Genomic DNA, 23884 nt, shown 5'->3' on the forward strand with positions numbered 1-23884 from the left:
TTACATGTGTCATCCCATAGGACATAAGTAGCGATAACGACTCGTTGAACCAGATCACGTTGTATTCAGCAAAATATGAATATAAAGGAGGCTTTGTTCTGCCAACAGATCACTCAAGTGATCCCACAAGAACATACTGTACAAACATACCATCCTTCACCTGCATCCCAAAAGAGCTTCATGCCAAATTAGGGCAATTATGTCTGGACTCCAGCCACTGAATCAATGACAAGAACAAACACTGCTCGCAAATGTCAGACAGAGGCAATGACTTAAAAACATGTGATGATTTACAGACCTCATAAAGACTGCGAGGTTGGTCTGAAATGCTATGTGGGCAATTGATTTTTACTTTAAAACATCATTCATCTTTTTTCTCCTGAAGTTAAAACCAGTTATGTAATGTGGTAAGGAATATCATCAAGAGATCCCAGAGGATCCTAGTTCCCACAACGTGAGATGTGTTGCTTTTTACATACATTGAAATATTTTAATAACTTATGATCATGGGCCTTTAAACATAGGGTCGGATATGCGTACCAAGGGGGTATTTGTCTCCAAGCAGAGCAGAAATTAAAATGTCGGCACTTTCTAAGATACAATGACTAGAACATAGTCATCATATAGGGGATATCTCAAAAATGATTGCTGAAAACTGAATCATTGTATTTATATTTTTAAGTCTCAGTTGGAAGCTTTTTACCTAGCACTGTCAGCTTTAAACATGCATACCTGCAATAACCTTGACCTTCATGATCTTGACCTTATGCAATGTTTTACCATTATGAATTAAACTACATGTAGTTACTATAAATCCCAATAACATGGCTTTATGCTTTATTACTATTCCCAACTATAAAATAAACACATGTGGCAGAACTTCAGACTGGATGCCTTAAATACCAGTATGTCCAACAGATTGGATGCCTTTAAGGCCAGTATGTCTAATAGACTGGATGCCTTTAAGGCCAGTATGTCTAACAGACTGGATGCCTTTAAGGCCAGTATGTCTAATAGACTGGATGCCTTTAAGGCCAGTATGTCTAATAGACTGGATGCCTTTAAGGCCAGTATGTCTAACAGACTGGATGCCTTTAAGGCCAGTATGTCTAATAGACTGGATGGCTTTAAGGCCAGTATGTCCAAACTCTAAATGGATTTTGTTTTTATCCTGTTTTTACCAACTTTTTACTTCTCATCAATCCTGCACCATGAACACCATCTACAATCACAGCAGAATCTTCATCCTGTTGAAGGAGGCTATCACGAAGCAGAAGTTTTTTGAACTCATGTGCCAACATATTATCTTTTTATAAGATATCTTCTCCGAATGAGGGAACATTTATGTCATGTATTGATAATGTTAAAACCACAGCAGACCATTGTTTTAAGTAAAAGGATCTGTAGACTATCTAAATGTCTTACTGCTATTGTCTTTTCCTTGATGCCACCAACTGGTAAGACTTTGCCAGTCAAGGATATCTCGCCCGTCATGGCCAAGTTGTGTCGGACAGGTTTCCCCATAGCTAGTGACAACAGAGCAGTCACAATGGTACATCCGGCACTGGGACCGTCCTTCGGTACGGCACCCTACAATACAACATAATACTCCATCAACAAAGGAAGCTATTTTACACCAATTCATAGGTATGGGAATGATAGTGTGTTTAATAATCTGAAGAATTTGCCAGTTGAAGCTTTAATAAAGACTGGTGATTTAGACTGCGACACCAGTTTATATTTCATGACACTTGTTTATTTATAAAACAATAGTATGCCTTTATACCACATCAGCAGTAACAAAGCATGTACAGTTGTAGACTAACATTGACAAAGGTACAATAGGTGTTTTTCAACAACTTACAATGAGATACCGATCTTGTGGTTACACATTAATACAGTGATGTGTTATATAAGTTAATCTCTACTGTTCTTGGTCGTCGTCAATTGTGTTTAATTTCAGTAAAATTAATAAATATATAAAACACATGTGTATCTAACATTTATGTATTTACCTCAGGTAAATGTAGATGAACTAGAGCTTTCTGAAGGAATTCGTTGTTTGAGAGGTTAGTCACCATGAAGGACTTGGCGAAGGTGTAGGCCAGTTGTATGCTCTCCTTCATCACGTTGCCAAGGTTACCAGTGACTTCTATACTACCAGTCTCCGGCTTGTCACCAGTACTGGGGCTGTCCAGCGGCCGCTTCAGCACAGTCTCAATAAACAGAGTCGACCCACCTGAGAACACAAATAGTCACAAGTTAATACAGGCTAGGGATTTTTATAATAATTGTTTTACAGTTAAGTAATGGGATTCAGTGATTACAATATATCAGAAGGTAATGTATCTCAATACCAAACAAAACTGGGATTCCTTCCATTGACGACACACAATAAAACTGATTTGGTCACCTTACATAACCTTTAAGATGTGGCTGTGTCACACAAAATCAACATGTGATCTATAAAAACTCCTGTCTAAACCGTGTTTAAAATAAATGATTTCTCTACGATGTTTATGAACTCGAAATGAGGCATAAAATAAGCATATTCCACATTTTGTGAAAGACTCTTGAAAACATTTGTTGTTAGAAGAAGAAAGGTAACCAAACATACCCATAGCTGTCCATGCTAATCCTGTAACAACTCCAGGTGGGTTGACCTCGTACATCCTGTCAGATGTAAATAGTGGTTTGCCAGCATAATCTTTTAAAGAATCCGTATCCACTTCAAGGTGTTCAGCAGACTCTGTGATAATCTTCAGGGCAGCTTTCCTGTATATCTACACATCCATAACAAAAATATATTTATTCAAACTATATTCAAACTTACATTTCAACTGATTTCAAATTGTTTATATAAAACTACATTATTACTTAAGGAAACATAATGGTAATATTTAATGAAAATAGAAATTCATCTGAAATGATTATTAAATAAAACTTTTATTCATGGTACATATGATAACAATTTATTATAAAATGTACCTTCTCTATCTGTTTCTGAAGGTTTCGAACACCGCTCTCTCTACAATAGGATTTTATTAGCGTTGTCATAGCATCATCTGTGATGTTGATTTTTTCTTCCGTTACTCCCGTCTGTTTCTGAGTCTGTGGTACCAGGTATTTCTGTGGGCCAAACAAACACACACATGTTTAACTAAGGCCTTTTTCATTTACTGGGGTACAAACAGTTTGACTGGTTGGACCTTACTTGTTTGCTTATGAAATAAGGTAGCGGACCACAGTAGGATAGCCTGGCCATGGGTGATTTTTTCATAAGCAGATAACCCCTGTATTATGATGTGCAGAAAAAAAATAAATAAATAAATGTACACTATATTTGGTGTATTAAATTTGAAGTAGAAAATACAAATATGTACAGGATTCACATTTATTTATTTTTTTAAATTGTTAAAAATGGCTTTAAGATTATAAATTTCTCAATTTTCCAATAGTGTGTTCACGCAGGAAAAGTTTTACTTGCAGCAAAAAATGGTGTGTAGTTGACGAGGTAACAGCCAAAATCCTAATGATACACACATGTCAAAACAAGATCAATTCTGTCTTAGGGATAGAGACATTAATGATTTCAAATATGTTTAAGAAAAAAAAATTGAGTAGTGAATTGTGTCACTTTTGGTTATAAATCATGGTACTTTGCAATTTCTAAGGTTTTTTTGATGTGTAACCATGGTTTTCAAGGTCTGCGAAACAGCAAAAAATAAGTTTGTGACAGAAGTTAGCAGAAATGAAAGACAATAACAAATGTTACCAAAAGTACTAGTGGTACACGACACCTTAACTATGACAAATACCTGGTTTTTGTATAAAAATATACAAGAGGCAAATGGGCCTTAATGGTCACCCAAGTCATATTTGTTTTGTAATTTCTAAACAGTTTCTATATAAATGTCTATAAAGTTTGCCCCTTCCCCTGTGAGGACGTTTTTGATTCTGCCATACCTGATTGTAGAGAAAAAGATTTTTTAAATTTCATTTAATTTGACCCTTTTTAGACCCTTCCTTAGGCCTCAGGTCCCTGGCTTGTGGTGATCATATAATTTACAGTTTTGGTTGACCTTTGACCCAGGAAGGTTTATGCAAAATTTTGAGAAGATGTTGAAAATGTGAATATGTTCATGAATGATGGAAGACAACTAATGCATGACAATTGGACAAAGGCAGATTGGACGTCAAAGAGCTTTGCTCAGGTGACCTAAAAATATAACTGCAAACAATGAGATATGAGAGGAACTGTCTTCCATACATCTATGAAGCTGTTGATTATAAGCTTCATTGTCCTTTTGTGTATTGAAGACAATGATGCTACACCCACATATCCCTACTTTCACAAATAACATCTCCCAGATTGATACAAGTAGACAGTAATACCCAACATGACATGATTTTATTCTCTGCTTCTCAAAGTAGATTATATTCAGAACTTCAGACATACCTATCACATGGTCTCATGAGAACCTTTGATAAACGTCGATGATAAGAGTCTTATTGATTCCTAGAGATGGCCCACCATACATTGTCAGGAACATAACTACAGAATCATATGTTCTAAAACGATCCAGCCACAGGGAAAAGGAGCTTTGCATACCATATTATATTAGACTAAATATATACATCCCCTTCATAAATGGCTGGAGACCTGACTACATCCTCTGTCAGCCAAGTCAGTACATTCCTATCAAATCCACCACACCCACACAGTCTCCCTGAATCTATATAATTGCCTGATAAGGCATCTGTATATGTCTACAACAGATTAGGAAAAGGAACCTAGGACTTTTTGCATCAACAGCAGCCAGTATCATATATAATCTTGTCTAATCAGTAAATGGGCTCTGTAACACACATACCATATATGGTCTTGTCTAATCAGTATATGGGCTCTGTAACACACATACCATATATCATATGGTCTTGTCTAATCAGTGTATGGGCTCTGTAACACACATACCACATATCATATGGTCTTGTCTAATCAGTATATGGCTCTGTAACACACATACCATATATAATATGGTCTTGTTTAATCAGTGTATGGCCTCTGTAACACACATACCATATATCATATGGTCTTGTCTAAACAGTATATGGGCTCTGTAACACACATACCACATATCATATGGTCTTGTTTAATCAGTGTATGGGCTCTGTAACACACATACCACATATCATATGGTCTTGTCTAATCAGTGTATGGGCTCTGTAACACACATACCACATATCATATGGTCTTGTCTAATCAGTATATGGGCTCTGTAACACACATACCATATATGGTCTTGTCTAATCAGTATATATATGGGATCTGTAACACACATACCACATATCATATGGTCTTGTCTAATCAATGTATGGGCTCTGTAACACACATACCATATATCATATATGGTCTAGCTTGCCTACTGGCTATAGAGGCACTGTGAGAAACACCATTATATTGTGTATGGGCTTGTATTGCCTACCGGTAATAAGTAATTACTACATAGGTGCCAGTTTACACTTTTGCAGCCCATAAATTTTCTAATTCACACCAGATGGCAGCTTACCAAAATTGGCAATGAAAAACACTGAAACAGCAATACAATCATACAGTTAGAGATCCCAGTGTAAACAAGAATGACACATAATTATATGTCTCGCTTGTCCTGCTTTGCAGGTATAGTAAGTTTTAAGCAAAATAGAAAAATCACTAAAATAAACCTCGACCTGATAGTATGGAAGCACCATCTATATATTATAGACACATGTACACCCTCTATATATTATAGACACATGTACACCCTCTATATATTATAGACACATGTACACCCTCTATATTATAGACACATGTACACCCTCTATATATGATAGACACATGTACACCCTCTATATATTATAGACACATGTACACCCTCTATATATTATAGATACATGTACACCCTCTATATATTATAGACACATGTACACCCTCTATATTATAGACACATGTATACCCTCTATATATTATAGACACATGTACACCCTCTATATATGATAGACACATGTACACCCTCTATATATTATAGACACATGTACACCCTCTATATATTATAGACACATGTACACCCTCTATATATTATAGATACATGTATATCCTCTATATATTATAGACACATGTAAATAGTGATGCATTGCAAAACAGTTATAAAATTTTGCCAAATCACTAATTCTCAAAATATTCAAAAACATTTTTACCCCCAATCTAATAAAGAATTAATTACAATTTGGTTATTAACTAATTTGTAAATCAATTTCCTCAAATCTAAGGTTTTTAAACCAAAAAGTACAGCAAAAATAAAATCCATGTAATCTGTTGGGTGTGTTGAGATGTGATCTAACTATATAAAATTGGTTCAAGTTAGACTTATACTTTCTGAGAAAAGACCTGCAATAATAAAAGATGAAAACACAAAACTTTAAAGTGAAATGTTGACACTGATGTGATTGCTGCTGCCACCATAAAACTAACACCATATCCTCGGCTGCAGCTTTGCCGCAGACTAGACAAAAATAGATGCAATATCATAATTAAGAGACCAAAGGGACAACAAACCACAGAGTGAATGAGTGGGAATGATATAGGAGACACACCAGTATCAGGTGGTATTTTACCAACAAGATTAAAGCACAGGATCTGTCATTTCTGTATAGAATACTTTTCCTGTGTATAAACTAAGAGAGAAACCGATATGATTTATGTCCTTATGCCTGGATGATATCCAATCAACAGCCATACAATCAGTATAAGATACAGAGGCAGGAGGAAAGTTTTTCCCTTAGTCAGCATATTTATAGTTTTGGTAAGAACTGGTTCAAAGGGAAAAAACTTATTTGACGACTTTGCAACACAAAAGGAAAAATTACTATCAACAAATTCGAACCTTTTGATCAATATATTACAGTATGAAAGCATTCTGTAATAGGTCTGAAAATGAACAAACATCATCTTGACAATATTTTGTTGTAAAGGATAGAGCATTGATTAATACTGGAGTGCAACAGTTTGCAAAGTGTCTTTGCAGGCAGAGAAGTGTGGGAGTTAGCAGTAAAAACTGTCACTTTAGATTGATGAAGTGATCCACATGTATTTAATACAGCTGGTGTTATACTGGAAATCCTGCTGTAATACAGCTGGTGTTATACTGAAGTACTGCTGTAATACAGCTGGTGTTATACTGGAGATCCTGCTGTAATACAGCTGGTGTTATACTGGAATACTGCTGTAATACAGCTGGTCGCTGTAATACAGCTGGTGTTATACTGGAGATCCTGTTTTAATACAGCTGGTGTTGTACTGGAAATACTGCTGTAATAAAGCTGGTGTTATACTGGAGATCCTGCTGTAATAAAGCTGGTAATATGCTGAATAACCTGCTGTAATACAGCTGGTGTTATACTGAAGATCCTGCTGTAATACAGCTGGTGTTATACTGGATATCCTGCTGTAATACAGGTGGTGTTATACTGAATATATTTCCTGCTGTAATACAGCTGGTGTTATACTGGAGATCCTGTTTTAATACAGCTGGTGTTATACTGAATATATTTCCTGCTGTAATACAGCTGGTGTTATACTGGAGATCCTGCTGTAATACAGCTGGTGTTATACTGGAGATCCTGCTGTAATACAGCTGGTGTTATACTGGAGATCCTGCTGTAAACAGCTGGTGTTATACTGAAGATCCTGCTGTAATACAGCTGGTGTTATACAGGAGATCCTGCTGTAATACAGCTGGTGTTATACTGGAGATCCTTCTGTAATACAGCTGGTGTTATACAGGAGATCCTGCTGTAATACAGCTGGTGTTATACTGGAGATCCTGCTGTAATACAGCTGGTGTTATAGTGGAGATCCTGCTGTAATACAGCTGGTGTTATACTGGAGATCCTGCTGTAATACAGCTGGTGTTATACTGGAGATCCTGCTGTAATACAGCTGGTGTTATACTGGAGATCCTACTGTAATACAGCTGGTGTTATACTGGAGATCCTGCTTTAATATAGCTGGTGTAGTACTGGAGATCCTTTTGTAAAACAGCTGGTGTTGTACGGGAGATCCTGCTGTAATACAGCTGGTGTTATACTGGAGATCCTGCTGTAATACAGCTGGTGTTATACTGGAGATCCTGCTGTAATACAGCTGGTGTTATACTGGAGATCCTGCTGTAATACAACTGGTGTTATACTGGATATCCTGTTGTAAAACAGCTGGTGTTATACAGGAGATCCTGCTGTAATATATCTGGTGATATGCTGGATATCCTGCTGTAATACAGCTGGTGTTATACTGGAGATCCTGCTGTAAACAGCTGGTGTTATACTGGAGATCCTACTGTAATACAACTGGTGTTATACTGGATATCCTGCTGTAATACAGCTGGTGTTATACTGGAGATCCTACTGTAATACAGCTGGTGTTATACTGGAAATCCTGCTGTTATACAGCTGGTGTTATACAGGAGACCCTGCTGTAATACAACTGGTGTTATAATGGAGATCCTACTGTAATACAGCTGTTGTTATACTGGAGATCCTACTGTAAACAGCTGGTGTTACTGGAGATCCTGCTGTAATACAACTGGTGTTATACTGGAGATCCTACTGTAATACAACTGGTGTTATACTGGAGATCCTACTGTAATACAACTGGTGTTACTGGAGATCCTGCTGTAATACAGCTTGTGTTATACTGGAGATCCTGCTGTAATACAACTGGTGTTATACTGGAGAATATGCTGTAATACAGCTTGTGTTTTACCAGAGATTGAAGCAATCAAACTGTATTTACCATTGGAAACCCTGCTGTAACTACTGACTGATTACAATATCACAAAATAAACAACAGATTTAAAGGCTGAAATTCAATAGAGGATGGTAAAAATGAACTATGCCAAAGTATTCTCGTAATTGATCATTTAATGAAGTTCAAAATATGTCCAAAAATTGAAGTTGTAAGAGGGATGAAACAGATTTAAAACATATGTACATATTTGTATTGACAGAAATGCTTTTTCTGATCAGTCCCAAAATTGAACATGATCAGTCCTTAGATTTCACAGACACAACTAGGGACAAAACAAGAATCTATGAAAGAAATTGGAAAAGATCCATCTCATACTTTCTGAGAAATATGCCACTGACCCATGACCCCTGATTCTACAAATCAATATGATTGATTTTCTCATAAAGAGAAACAATTATTCCAAATTTGATTATCCTCAATGATGTGTTCCCCCATCCAACCCATCAGAATCAGGCTGACAACAAATTTTGTTTATTACAGTATTACCTTGTGTATTTGACCTTTGAGCCTTATTACTGTCAATAAAAGGGAGTTGATCTGAAGTTTGAAAGAAATTATATACCATGCAGCTAGGAAAACATTTATATTATGCTCCTTAGTGGTTTTCTCTTCACCTTGATAATAATTAATTCTGTTTTATGATCTAATGTGACATTAGCCTTTTATCCATGATTTATGATTCCTGAGTTGGGACTTCGACTTTTGACCCCTTGACTATAAAAATCAATAGGGTTCATCTTATTATGAATGGCAACACGTACACAAAGTCTGATTAATCAGATGTTCACACAGATGAATGGAGGTGACACTGGTACAAGTAGCATATCCTTTCTGTATTACATTTATACAAACGGACAACAAATGTCTATTCCCACATCGACTTGCTATCCATTCCATTCCAGGTCCACTAATGGAAACACCACTTGAACCATCAGCCTGGACTTTAGCAGACACCATCATTGCTCTTAAGGCTAAAAATAGATAGAGCCGACTCTTTAAATATAGACAATTTACTGACCATGTTGCCCTGATAAACCGACCATCTGAATTCATTATCAAGCCACATTTCCATGACATGAATATTTATAGACCAAATGTGCTGTGTTGGAGTCTCGGACTGTGGTTCAACCTTACCCGATTGTAAGTCCTACTACTAAATCACTTTAGACGAAAATTAAATCTCATCTTATAAGGGCAGAGTGCTGGTGCCCCCATGGAATTCTACAGAAACAATATGCCAGCTTCACATGAAATTGTGTTCAAACTATTTTTTTTTTCTTGATTTAAATAAGATTGGATGTGATTAAAGTACATATTGGTGATCACGATCATCCAAATTAATCAATAGAAAACAAAAATTGTACTTACGATTTATTTAAGCTGATAGTGCAGATGTACTCATGGTGTATGATAGTAAATCTTTATGAGTTCTATGTTATTTTGAACGATCTGTTCTTTCCACTTCTACTGGTATGTTAGAAAGTCAATGGATCATGTGATGATTACCAAAATATTTATACTGCCGTGTTTGACATTGTGTCATTGCTTTCCAAAATGATGTTCTCATTTGAACGATTAATTAAAATAAATAAATAGAATTTTCTGATAACGTGGCTGCAACACTTTTCTTCTGACTGTACAGTTTGAAGCTGAACACAAAACTAGACAAGAGGACCAAGTGCCTTAATAGACTCTGGAGTTTTGATGTGTACTCTGAAAGTTGATGTTTTGCTTTTAAACCAACATTTAACACATCTCAGCCCTGTGACCTTGAAAGTAGGGCAAGGTCATTCATTTCAACAAAACTGGAAGACCTCGATTCTAGCATACTACTGGCCTAATATCATGACCTTGGGGCTCCTGGTTATTGAGAAATCTTTTTTAAAGATATTTGATCTATGTGACCATGAAAGAAAGTCAAGGTCATTCATTTAAAAAAAACTTGGCAGCTCTTAATTCCAGCATGCTACTGGCTCAATATCATGACCCTGGGCCTCTTTGTTATTGAGAAATAGTTGAAAATGTAAATTGTTTATGGATGGATGACAATTATACCATGATGGATTGTCAAAATCTAAAATGATTTTCTGGTGGGGATCATGCTCATCAATGGAAATCCCCTCAAGATCAGTGGGCATTTTGTGATAGAAAGAACCCTAAAGATGAATGAACAAAATCATTCTATGCACACAAACATCATTTAGTTTAACAGAGGTTATAAAATGATTTATACATTGTAGTATCATTATCAAGACAAATGCGTAGTACCCTCGATTGGCAATTCAAATGATTTTATCACATAGTGTTGGTAATTTGGCTTTAAAATACCAATATGTGCCCTCCTCTTTCCTGTCAGTCAAAACTGCTGCTTTCTGTAAGACTCCAGCAACATATTTGAGATTACGAAATCAGATATCTCATGTTCACAGACAAATTGTACAATAGAGATGCTGATCATAAGTATTACTCATCCATTCCCAACATGGCAGGTTGTTCTAGTTATTTTGGCGTCTACCTTCCCCAACATGGCAGGTTGTTCCTAGTTATTTCAATGGCTACCTTCCCCAACATGGCAGGTTGTTCCTAGTTATTTCAATGGCTACCTTCTTCAACATGGCAGGTTGTTCTAGTTATTTTGGCGTCTACCTTTCCCAACATAGCAGGTTGTTCTAGTTATTTCAATGGCTACCTTCCCCAACATGGCAAGTTGTACTAGTTATTTCAATGGCTATCTTCCCCAACATGGCAGGTTGTTCTAGTTATTTCAATGGCTACCTTCCCCAACATGGCAGGTTGTACTAGTTATTTTGGCCTCTACCTTCCCCAACATGGCAGGTTGTTCTAGTTATTTCAATGGCTACCTTCCCCAACATGGCAGGTTGTTCTAGTTATTTCAATGGCTACCTTCCCCAACATGGCAGGTTGTACTAGTTATTTTGGCATCTACCTTCCCCAACATGGCAGGTTGTTCTAGTTATTTCAATGGCTACCTTCCCCAACATGGCAGGTTGTTCTAGTTATTTTGGCGTCTACATCCCCAACATGACAGGTTGTTCTAGTTATTTTGGCGTCTACCTTCCCCAACATGGCAGGTTGTACTAGTTATTTTGGCCTCTACCTTCCCCAACATGGCAGGTTGTTCTAGTTATTTTGGCCTCTACCTTCCCCAACATGGGAGGTTGTTCTAGTTATTTCAATGGCTACCTTCCCCAACATGGCAGGTTGTACTAGTTATTTTGGCCTCTACCTTCCCCAACATGGCAGGTTGTTCTAGTTATTTCAATGGCTACCTTCCCCAACATGGCAGGTTGTTCTAGTTATTTTGATGGCTACCTTCCCCAACATGGCAGGTTGTTCTAGTTATTTCAATGGCTACCTTCCCCAACATGGCAGGTTGTTGTAGCTATTTTGGTGTCTACCTTCCCCAACATGGGAGGTTGTACTAGTTATTTTGGTGTCTACCTTCCCCAACATGACAGGTTGTACTAGTTATTTTGGCGTCTACATCCCCAACATGGCAGGTTGTTCTAGTTATTTCAATGGCTACCTTCCCCAACATGGCAGGTTGTTCTAGTTATTTTGGCCTCTACCTTCCCCAACATGGCAGGTTGTTCTAGTTATTTCAATGGCTACCTTCCCCAACATGGCAGGTTGTTCTAGTTATTTTGGTGTCTACCTTCCCCAACATGACAGGTTTTTGTAGTTATTTCAATAGCTACCTTCCCCAACATGGCAGGTTGTTGTAGTTATTTCGGTGTCTACCTTCCCCAACATGGCAGGTTGTACTAGTTATTTTGGCCTCCTCTACCTTCCCCAACATGGCAGGTTGTTCTAGCTATTTCGGTGGCTACCTTTTTGTGTTCTGATGCTGCTTTCAATTTGATGTTGAATAACGATTTTCACTTCAACCTGTACTGTATCATAGTTCTGTGCATTTGGAGAGACGGGCAGAGATCTAGGATTCTGAGAATGCTACCCACTTTCTAATAAGGGAATTTTGAAATGAAAAGCTTGGTTCAAAGGTCAACGGCTTCCAAAATAATACTGCATGCAGGAGCCAATATGAGAGCAGAGTTGCTAAATATCAATAAAAAAAAATGTTCTCCTGGGTTTTTTTTTCTTGCTTTTTTTATTATCATTTATCATAGGAGAAAAAACAGCCTGTGTGAAATAAAACCTTATGTAGGTAATAAAATAGGTCTATATTTACCGCTGAGGAGTAAGGGTTGATTTGATGGAAACTCAATAAAGAAGTCAACTTTACAGAAACAAGGTTGCTTTGTAATTCATACTAGATTACCAAACAAGATCATCAATCTTTACCTGTGCAATGGCAAGCTTTTCTTCTGCCACATAGCCAGAGACATCAATCATTTCCATCCGGTCTTTGAGTGGCTCTGGAATGGTGTCCGTTACATTGGCAGTACAAATGAACAAAACCTGTCGGGAAAGAACCAGTCAATATTTACCAGACAATATATAACTTGAAATCACTCAACCTTTACCAAACTATAAATGACTTGAAATCACTCAACCTTTACCAAACTATAAATGACTTGAAATCACTCAACCATTACCAAACTGTAAATGACTTGAAATCACTCAACCTTTATCAGACAATAAATAACTTGAAATCATTTAACCTTTACCAGACAATAAATGACTTGAAATCACTCAACCTTTACCAAACTATAAATGACTTGAAATCACTCAACCTTTACCAAACTATAAATGACTTGAAATCACTCAACCATTACCAAACTATAAATGACTTGAAATCACTCAACCATTACCAAACTATAAATGACTTGAAATCATTCAACCATTACCAGACTTAATATCACTCAGCTTTTACCAGATTATAATATGGAAATGACTTTAAATCACCCAACTGTATTGCAATGACTTAAAATCACCCAACCTTACCCAGATTGGCTATCAATTCTTAACTAGAGAAAGTGAAATCACAAAGCTTGTTACCTTTGACATATCCACTGTGACGTCTAAATAGTGATCGAGGAAATTGGCGTTCTGTTCAGGGTCGAGCAGTTCCAGTAAAGCAGAGGATGGGTCACCCTGCCAACTCCTTCCTAACTTATCAACCTACAAAAAGTAACAACAATCACTACACAGAACAATGGTGGAATTTAAGCATGACAGAAATAAAGTATTCAACAGATTCAGTGAGCTGTAATAAAACTGCAAAGACATTTTTCAAAGAATATTGTATTCTAATGTTTATTTATGATACGTCTCCATATCAAGTTTTTAAGTAGTTTTGCTTGCAAAATAATCACAACAGAAACTTAAAGTCTCATATATGATTTTAAAAGCATTTATATTGACGTTATCTATTTCTATTAATCACATGAGAAGGTAATTAATTATCTTACCTCATCAATTAGTACCAAAGGATTTTCTGTCTTTGTTGTCTTTAGACACTGGATCATCTTTCCAGGCATGGCCCCGACATAGGTCCTCCTGTAAGTATCATACATAAACAATCAGTTCTGTATTGATACAGAGAGATTAGGCTTATTTTGTAATGTAATTATTTCACAGTGAATATATGTGAATTTTTGCACCATCTCTCACTTTTAACAGATGTACCATAAATATGTACTTAATTTTTATTGGGCTTTGTCTCTGTGTTCGCATGGGGGAAAGGGTGCACTGCATGCTACCTTTAATTTATAGAAAACTAAAATCCCTTGCACCATACCAAGATTATTTTATCCATTGTTTGACTTACCTGTGACCTTTAATTTCAGCCACATCCGTCATTCCTCCAACACTAAACCTAAAGTACTGTAAAATACAAACATTTACACATGGTACAGTGGAATAACATCCAATCAAAAATGAGACAGCAACACTTTAAAGTTTATATGGAGAAATGTCAGACATGATGCTTTTAATTCAGTTGGTATTGAAATGACAATACATGTATTGATTTAAGTTGGAATTGACAGAATGAAAATCAAACTATTAAAAGAGTGTTGTGATGGCAACTGTTCTTAATGCCACATCATGAGGACAGCGTGTGTTACACCATGGCCATCTCAGATTACTGTTCCAGGTGGTAATTTCAGAGCAGCAACAGTCTACTGACACTGTGTTTGTTACCTGGATGTCTCTGCTTGTTTCCTTCAGGGACAGATTTGGATCAACCAATATATATCAAAGGTGCTTCATTCCCCTCCAAGAAGACTTATTGTCAATTGAAAACAAGACCCAGCTGTTGATATTTTTATACAACACCAAACATTACAGACACATACATTATGCTATTACCATCCTCAAAACAAGAGATCCCAGAGGGATCTTGGCGCCCACCATTGAATGATCTTCATAGGTTCCATGTCAGATTGATTTTTTCTCTACTTTTCCCTTCATTTTACTAATCTGTGCAAATTGAGACATCCCTCCAGTACTTTTCAAATAAGGGAATCCTAGCTATATAAGAAATTTGAGATTTAACGATAATGGCTGTTTGTTTGCCAGGTTGTTTTCAGGACAGACTGGTCCAAAAATGCAATACAAGGGACCAAGGGGAACCTACTTATGAAATTTGAGAAAGATCCATTCAGTACTTTGAGAAATAGAGATAACAAACTTCAATTGTCAAAATCCAAGATGGCGGTCTGTCGGCCATATTGTTTTCCAATTGATCTCAAAATGAAATATGCATAACTAGGCACCAAGGGAAACTTACATATGAAATTTGAGAAAGATCCCTTCAATACTTTCTCAGAAATAGCGATAATAAACTTCAATTGTCAAAATCCAAGATGGCTGCCAGTCGGCCATGTTGTTTTTAGATTGGTCTCAAAACGCAATATGCATAACTAGGCACCAAGGGAAACCTACATATGAAATTTCAGAAAGATCCATTCAGTACATTCTCAGAAATAGCGATAACAAACTTCAATTGTCAAAATCCAAGATGGCTGCCTGTCGGCCATGTTGTTTTCCGATTGGTCTCAAAACGCAATATGCATAACTAGGCACCAAGGGGAACCTACATATGAAATTTGAGAAAGATCCCTTCATTACTTTCTGAGAAATAGCGATAACAAGAATTGTTTACGGACGGAGGGACGGAGGGACGGACGGAGGGACGGAGGGACGGAGGGATGGACGGACCACGGACCACGGACGCAGGGCGATTTGAATAGCCCACCATCTGATGATGGTGGGCTAAAAATTGAGCTTCTAGTTTTATCATTTTAATTTAACAAAAAAAATAATTAATTGCATCCTGAAAGGATACAAACATGCTCTCTCTCTATATATCTGGTATGTAACTCACACTCTGTCTCTATATATCTGGTATGTAACTCACACTCTGTCTCTATATATCTGGTATGTAACTCACACTCAGTCTCTATATATCTGGTAACTCACACTCTGTCTCTATATATCTGGTATGTAACTCACACTCTGTCTCTATATATCTGGTATGTAACTCACACTCTGTCTCTATATATCTGGTATGTAACTCACACTCTGTCTCTATATATCTGGTATGTAACTCACACTCTGTCTATATATATCTGGTATGTAACTCACACTCTGTCTCTATATATCTGGTATGTAACTCACACTCTGTCTATATATATCTGGTATGTAACTCACACTCTGTCTCTATATATCTGGTATGTAACTCACACTCTGTCTATATATCTGGTATGTAACTCACACTCTGTCTATATATATCTGGTATGTAACTCACACTCTGTCTCTATATATCTGGTATGTAACTCACACTCTGTCTATATATATCTGGTATGTAACTCACACTCTGTCTCTATATATCTGGTATGTAACTCACACTCTGTCTCTATATATCTGGTATGTAACTCACACTCTGTCTCTATATATCTGGTATGTAACTCACACTCTGTCTCTATATATCTATGTACTCACACTCTGTCTCTATATATCTGGTATGTAACTCACACTCTGTCTCTATATATCTGGTATGTAACTCACACTCTGTCTATATATATCTGGTATGTAACTCACACTCTGTCTATATATATCTGGTATGTAACTCACACTCTGTCTATATATATCTGGTATGTAACTCACACTCTGTCTATATATATCTGGTATGTAACCTCACACTCTGTCTCTATATATCCTGGTATGTAACTCACAGCTCTGTCTCTATATATCTGGTATGTAACTCACACTCTGTCTCTATATATCTGTATGTAACTCACACCTCTGTCTCTATATATCTGGTATGTAACTCACCTCTGTCTATATATATCTGGTATGTAACTCACACTCTGTCTATATATATCTGGTATGTAACTCACACTCTGTCTCTATATATCTGGTATGTAACTCACACTCTGTCTCTATATATCTGGTATGTAAACTCACACTCTGTCTCTATATATCTGGTATGTAACTCACACTCTGTCTCTATATATCTGGTATGTAACTCACACTCTATCTCTATATATCTGGTATGTAACTCACACTCTGTCTCTATTACCCTCTTCTCTATTATCTGGTATGTAACTCACACTCTGTCTCTATATATCTGGTATGTAACTCACACTCTGTCTCTATATATCTGGTATGTAACTCACACTCTGTCTCTATATATCTGGTATGTAACTCACACTCTGTCTCTATATATCTGGTATGTAACTCACACTCTGTCTCTATATATCTGGTATGTAACTCACACTCTGTCTCTATATATCTGGTATGTAACTCACACTCTGTCTCTATATATCTGGTATGTAACTCACACTCTGTCTCTATATATCTGGTATGTAACTCACACTCTGTCTCTATATATCTGGTATGTAACTCACACTCTGTCTCTATATATCTGTATGTAACTCACAGCTCTGTCTCTATATATCTAGTATGTAACTCACACTCTGTCTCTATAGATCTGGTTAACTCACACTCTGTCTCTATATATCTGGTATGTAACTCACACTCTGTCTCTATATATCTGGTATGTAACTCAAGCTGTCTCTATATATCTGGTATGTAACTCACACTCTGTCTCTATATATCTGGTATGTAACTCACACTCTGTCTCTATATATCTGGTATGTAACTCACACTCTGTCTCTATATATCTGGTATGTAACTCACACTCTGTCTCTATATATCTGGTATGTAACTCACACTCTGTCTCTATATATCTGGTATGTAACTCACACTCTGTCTCTATATCTGGTATGTAACTCACACTCTGTCTCTATATATCTGGTATGTAACTCACACTCTGTCTCTATATATCTGGTATGTAACTCACACTCTGTCTCTATATATCTGGTATGTAACTCACACTCTGTCTCTATATATCTGGTATGTAACTCACACTCTGTCTCTATATATCTGGTATGTAACTCACACTCTGTCTCTATATATCTGGTATGTAACTCACACTCTGTCTCTATATATCTGGTATGTAACTCACACTCTGTCTCTATATATCTGGTATGTAACTCACACTCTGTCTCTATATATCTGGTATGTAACTCACACTCTGTCTCTATATATCTGGTATGTAACTCACACTCTGTCTCTATATATCTGGTATGTAACTCACACTCTGTCTCTATATATCTGGTATGTAACTCACACTCTGTCTCTATATATCTGGTATGTAACTCACACTCTGTCTCTATATATCTGGTATGTAACTCACACTCTGTCTCTATATATCTGGGTATGTAACTCACACTCTCTGTCTCTATATATCTGGTATGTAACTTCACACTCTGTCTCTATATATCTGGTATGTAACTCACACCTCTGTCTCTATATATCTGGTATGTAACTCACACTTGTCTCTATATATCTGGTATGTACTCACACTCTGCTCTATATATCTGGTATGTAACTCACACTCTGTATCTATATATCTGGTATGTAACTCACACTCTGTCCTCTATATATCTGGTATGTAACTCACACTCTGTCTCTATATCTGGTATGTAACTCACACTCTGTCTCTATATATCTGGTATGTAACTCACACTCTGTCTCTATATATCTGGTATGTAACTCACACTCTGTCTATATATCTGGTATGTAACTCACACTCTGTCTCTATATATCTGGTATGTAACTCACACTCTGTCTCTATATATCTGGTATGTAACTCACACTCTGTCTCTATATATCTGGTAGTAACTCACACTCTGTCTCTATATATCTGTTATGTAACTCACACTCTGTCTCTATATATCTGGTAACTCACACTCTGTCTCTATATATCTGGTATGTAACTCACACTCTGTCTCTATATATCTGGTATGTAACTCACACTCTGTCTCTATATATCTGGTATGTAACTCACACTCTGTCTCTATATATCTGGTATGTAACTCACACTCTGTCTCTATATATCTGGTATGTAACTCACACTCTGTCTCTATATATCTGGTATGTAACTCACACTCTGTCTCTATATATCTGGTATGTAACTCACACTCTGTCTCTATATATCTGGTATGTAACTCACACTCTGTCTCTATATATCTGGTAACTCACACTCTGTCTCTATATATCTGGTATGTAACTCACACTCTGTCTCTATATATCTGGTATGTAACTCACACTCTGTCTCTATATATCTGGTATGTAACTCACACTCTGTCTATATATATCTGGTATGTAACTCACACTCTGTCTCTATATATCTGGTATGTAACTCACACTCTGTCTCTATATATCTGGTATGTAACTCACACTCTGTCTCTATATATCTGGTATGTAACTCACACTCTGTCTCTATATATCTGGTATGTAACTCACACTCTGTCTCTATATATCTGGTAACTCACACTCTGTCTCTATATATCTGGTAACTCACACTCTGTCTCTATATATCTGGTATGTAACTCACACTCTGTCTCTATATATCTGGTATGTAACTCACACTCTGTCTCTATATATCTGGTATGTAACTCACACTCTGTCTCTATATACTGGTATGTACTCACACTCTGTCTCTATATATCTGGTATGTAACTCACACTCTGTCTCTATATATCTGGTATGTAACTCACACTCTGTCTCTATATATCTGGTATGTAACTCACACTCTGTCTCTATATATCTGGTATGTAACTCACACTCTGTCTCTATATATCTGGTATGTAACTCACACTCTGTCTCTATATATCTGGTATGTAACTCACACTCTGTCTCTATATATCTGGTATGTAACTCACACTCTGTCTCTATATATCTGGTATGTAACTCTACACTCTGTCTATATATATCTGGTATGTAACTCACACTCTGTCTCTATATATCTGGTATGTAACTCACACTCTGTCTCTATATATCTGGTATGTAACTCACACTCTGTCTCTATATATCTGGTATGTAACTCACACTCTGTCTCTATATATCTGGTATGTAACTCACACTCTGTCTCTATATATCTGGTATGTAACTCACACTCTGTCTCTATATATCTGGTATGTAACTCACACTCTGTCTCTATATATCTGGTATGTAACTCACACTCTGTCTCTATATATCTGGTATGTAACTCACACTCTGTCTCTATATATCTGGTATGTAACTCACACTCTGTCTCTATATATCTGGTATGTAACTCACACTCTGTCTCTATATATCTGGTATGTAACTCACACTCTGTCTCTATATATCTGGTATGTAACTCACACTCTGTCTCTATATATCTGGTATGTAACTCACACTCTGTCTCTATATATCTGGTATGTAACTCACACTCTGTCTCTATATATCTGGTATGTAACTCACACTCTGTCTCTATATATCTGGTATGTAACTCACACTCTGTCTCTATATATCTGGTATGTAACTCACACTCTGTCTCTATATATCTGGTATGTAACTCACGCTCTGTCTCTATATATCTGGTATGTAAACTCAACTCTGTCTCTATATATCTGGTTATGTAAACTCACAATTGTCGTCTATATCGGGTTGTAAACTCACACTCTGTTCTCTAATCTGGTATTGTAACTCACACTGTCCTCTACTTATTTCGGTAAAATCCCCCCAAAAATTTTTATGTTCCCTCGTCCTATTTTGGTAAATAATTGTTTAAAAGGGGGGTAACCACCTCTGCCTTAACTGGAGAAAAATCTGTTTATACGGAGGGGAAAAAACGCTTTATTTTGGTTTACATGCCCCTTATATAATTGGGTTTAAAAAACCCCCTGTTTATATTTGGAAAATTTAAAATTTTGAATTGGTTGGAACTAAGTTTTATAAGGGGATAAAAATTTTATATATAGGGGGAGGGGAAAAAAGGTTGTTTATTACTGGGGGGAATAATAATCTGTTTATTTCTGGTATTAAATTAACTCGTTCTTATACTGGGGATTAAAAAAAGTTTTCTATAGGATTAACTCAATTGTCCTAAATTTTTGGATGACTCCCTTGTCCTTTTATATGGTTTTAAACATTGTTTATATATTTTATTAAAAAAATTGCCCAAAATTTGGTTGTAACTAAAATTTTTCCTATAATCGTAATGTAACTCACACTCTGTCTCTTATATAATCTTGGTATTGTAACTCACACATCTGGTCCTCTATATATCTGGTATGTAACTCACACTCTGTCTCTATATATCTGGTATGTAACTCACACTCTGTCTCTATATATCTGGTATGTAACTCACACTCTGTCTCTATATATCTGGTATGTAACTCACACTCTGTCTCTATATATCTGGTATGTAACTCACACTCTGTCTCTATATATCTGGTATGTAACTCACACTCTGTCTCTATATATCTGGTATGTAACTCACACTCTGTCTCTATATATCTGGTATGTAACTCACACTCTGTCTCTATATATCTGGTATGTAACTCACACTCTGTCTCTATATATCTGGTATGTAACTCACACTCTGTCTCTATATATCTGGTATGTAACTCACACTCTGTCTCTATATATCTGGTATGTAACTCACACTCTGTCTCTATATATCTGGTATGTAACTCACACTCTGTCTCTATATATCTGGTATGTAACTCACACTCTGTCTCTATATATCTGGTATGTAACTCACACTCTGTCTCTATATATCTGGTATGTAACTCACACTCTGTCTCTATATATCTGGTATGTAACTCACACTCTGTCTCTATATATCTGGTATGTAACTCACACTCTGTCTCTATATATCTGGTATGTAACTCACACTCTGTCTCTATATATCTGGTATGTAACTCACACTCTGTCTCTATATATCTGGTATGTAACTCACACTCTGTCTCTATATATCTGGTATGTAACTCACACTCTGTCTCTATATATCTGGTATGTAACTCACACTCTGTCTCTATATATCTGGTATGTAACTCACACTCTGTCTCTATATATCTGGTATGTAACTCACACTCTGTCTCTATATATCTGGTATGTAACTCACACTCTGTCTCTATATATCTGGTATGTAACTCACACTCTGTCTCTATATATCTGGTATGTAACTCACACTCTGTCTCTATATATCTGGTATGTAACTCACACTCTGTCTCTATATATCTGGTATGTAACTCACACTCTGTCTCTATATATCTGGTATGTAACTCACACTCTGTCTCTATATATCTGGTATGTAACTCACACTCTGTCTCTATATATCTGGTATGTAACTCACACTCTGTCTCTATATATCTGGTATGTAACTCACACTCTGTCTCTATATATCTGGTATGTAACTCACACTCTGTCTCTATATATCTGGTATGTAACTCACACTCTGTCTCTATATATCTGGTATGTAACTCACACTCTGTCTCTATATATCTGGTATGTAACTCACACTCTGTCTCTATATATCTGGTATGTAACTCACACTCTGTCTCTATATATCTGGTATGTAACTCACACTCTGTCTCTATATATCTGGTATGTAACTCACACTCTGTCTCTATATATCTGGTATGTAACTCACACTCTGTCTCTATATATCTGGTATGTAACTCACACTCTGTCTCTATATATCTGGTATGTAACTCACACTCTGTCTCTATATATCTGGTATGTAACTCACACTCTGTCTCTATATATCTGGTATGTAACTCACACTCTGTCTCTATATATCTGGTATGTAACTCACACTCTGTCTCTATATATCTGGTATGTAACTCACACTCTGTCTCTATATATCTGGTATGTAACTCACACTCTGTCTCTATATATCTGGTATGTAACTCACACTCTGTCTCTATATATCTGGTATGTAACTCACACTCTGTCTCTATATATCTGGTATGTAACTCACACTCTGTCTCTATATATCTGGTATGTAACTCACACTCTGTCTCTATATATCTGGTATGTAACTCACACTCTGTCTCTATATATCTGGTATGTAACTCACACTCTGTCTCTATATATCTGGTATGTAACTCACACTCTGTCTCTATATATCTGGTATGTAACTCACACTCTGTCTCTATATATCTGGTATGTAACTCACACTCTGTCTCTATATATCTGGTATGTAACTCACACTCTGTCTCTCTATATCTGGTATGTAACTCACACTCTGTCTCTATATATCTGGTATGTAACTCACACTCTGTCTCTATATATCTGGTATGTAACTCACACTCTGTCTCTATATATCTGGTATGTAACTCACACTCTGTCTCTATATATCTGGTATGTAACTCACACTCTGTCTCTATATATCTGGTATGTAACTCACACTCTGTCTCTATATATCTGGTATGTAACTCACACTCTGTCTCTATATATCTGGTATGTAACTCACACTCTGTCTCTATATATCTGGTATGTAACTCACACTCTGTCTCTATAATCTGGTATGTAACTCACACTCTGTCTCTATATATCTGGTATGTAACTCACACTCTGTCTCTATATATCTGGTATGTAACTCACACTCTGTCTCTATATATCTGGTATGTAACTCACACTCTGTCTCTATATATCTGGTATGTAACTCACACTCTGTCTCTATATATCTGGTATGTAACTCACACTCTGTCTCTATATATCTGTATGTAA

At 36.5% G+C, this 23884-nt stretch overlaps 1 protein-coding gene across 2 annotated transcripts in view; it reads right to left on the minus strand.

The window, feature by feature from the left end:
- The window catches only part of LOC117334290 (lon protease homolog, mitochondrial-like), a 56770-nt gene that overhangs the window by 11160 nt on the left and 21726 nt on the right, over nucleotides 1–23884 (minus strand). For both annotated transcript variants that reach the window (XR_004534069.1, XM_033893814.1), the window contains exons 14-21: nucleotides 14598–14653; nucleotides 14239–14326; nucleotides 13826–13948; nucleotides 13169–13285; nucleotides 2989–3129; nucleotides 2618–2783; nucleotides 2016–2239; nucleotides 1426–1590 (exon numbers count right to left, since the gene is read on the minus strand). Coding sequence is in view for 1 of the 2 variants with exons in the window: in XM_033893814.1 (XP_033749705.1) it covers nucleotides 1426–1590; nucleotides 2016–2239; nucleotides 2618–2783; nucleotides 2989–3129; nucleotides 13169–13285; nucleotides 13826–13948; nucleotides 14239–14326; nucleotides 14598–14653 (1080 nt within the window). In the remaining variant the exon portion in view is untranslated. The remainder of the gene's footprint in view (nucleotides 1–1425; nucleotides 1591–2015; nucleotides 2240–2617; nucleotides 2784–2988; nucleotides 3130–13168; nucleotides 13286–13825; nucleotides 13949–14238; nucleotides 14327–14597; nucleotides 14654–23884) is intronic.

This window comes from Pecten maximus, chromosome 9 (assembly GCF_902652985.1).
Source record: "Pecten maximus chromosome 9, xPecMax1.1, whole genome shotgun sequence".
Classification (NCBI taxonomy): Eukaryota; Metazoa; Mollusca; class Bivalvia; order Pectinida; family Pectinidae; genus Pecten; species Pecten maximus.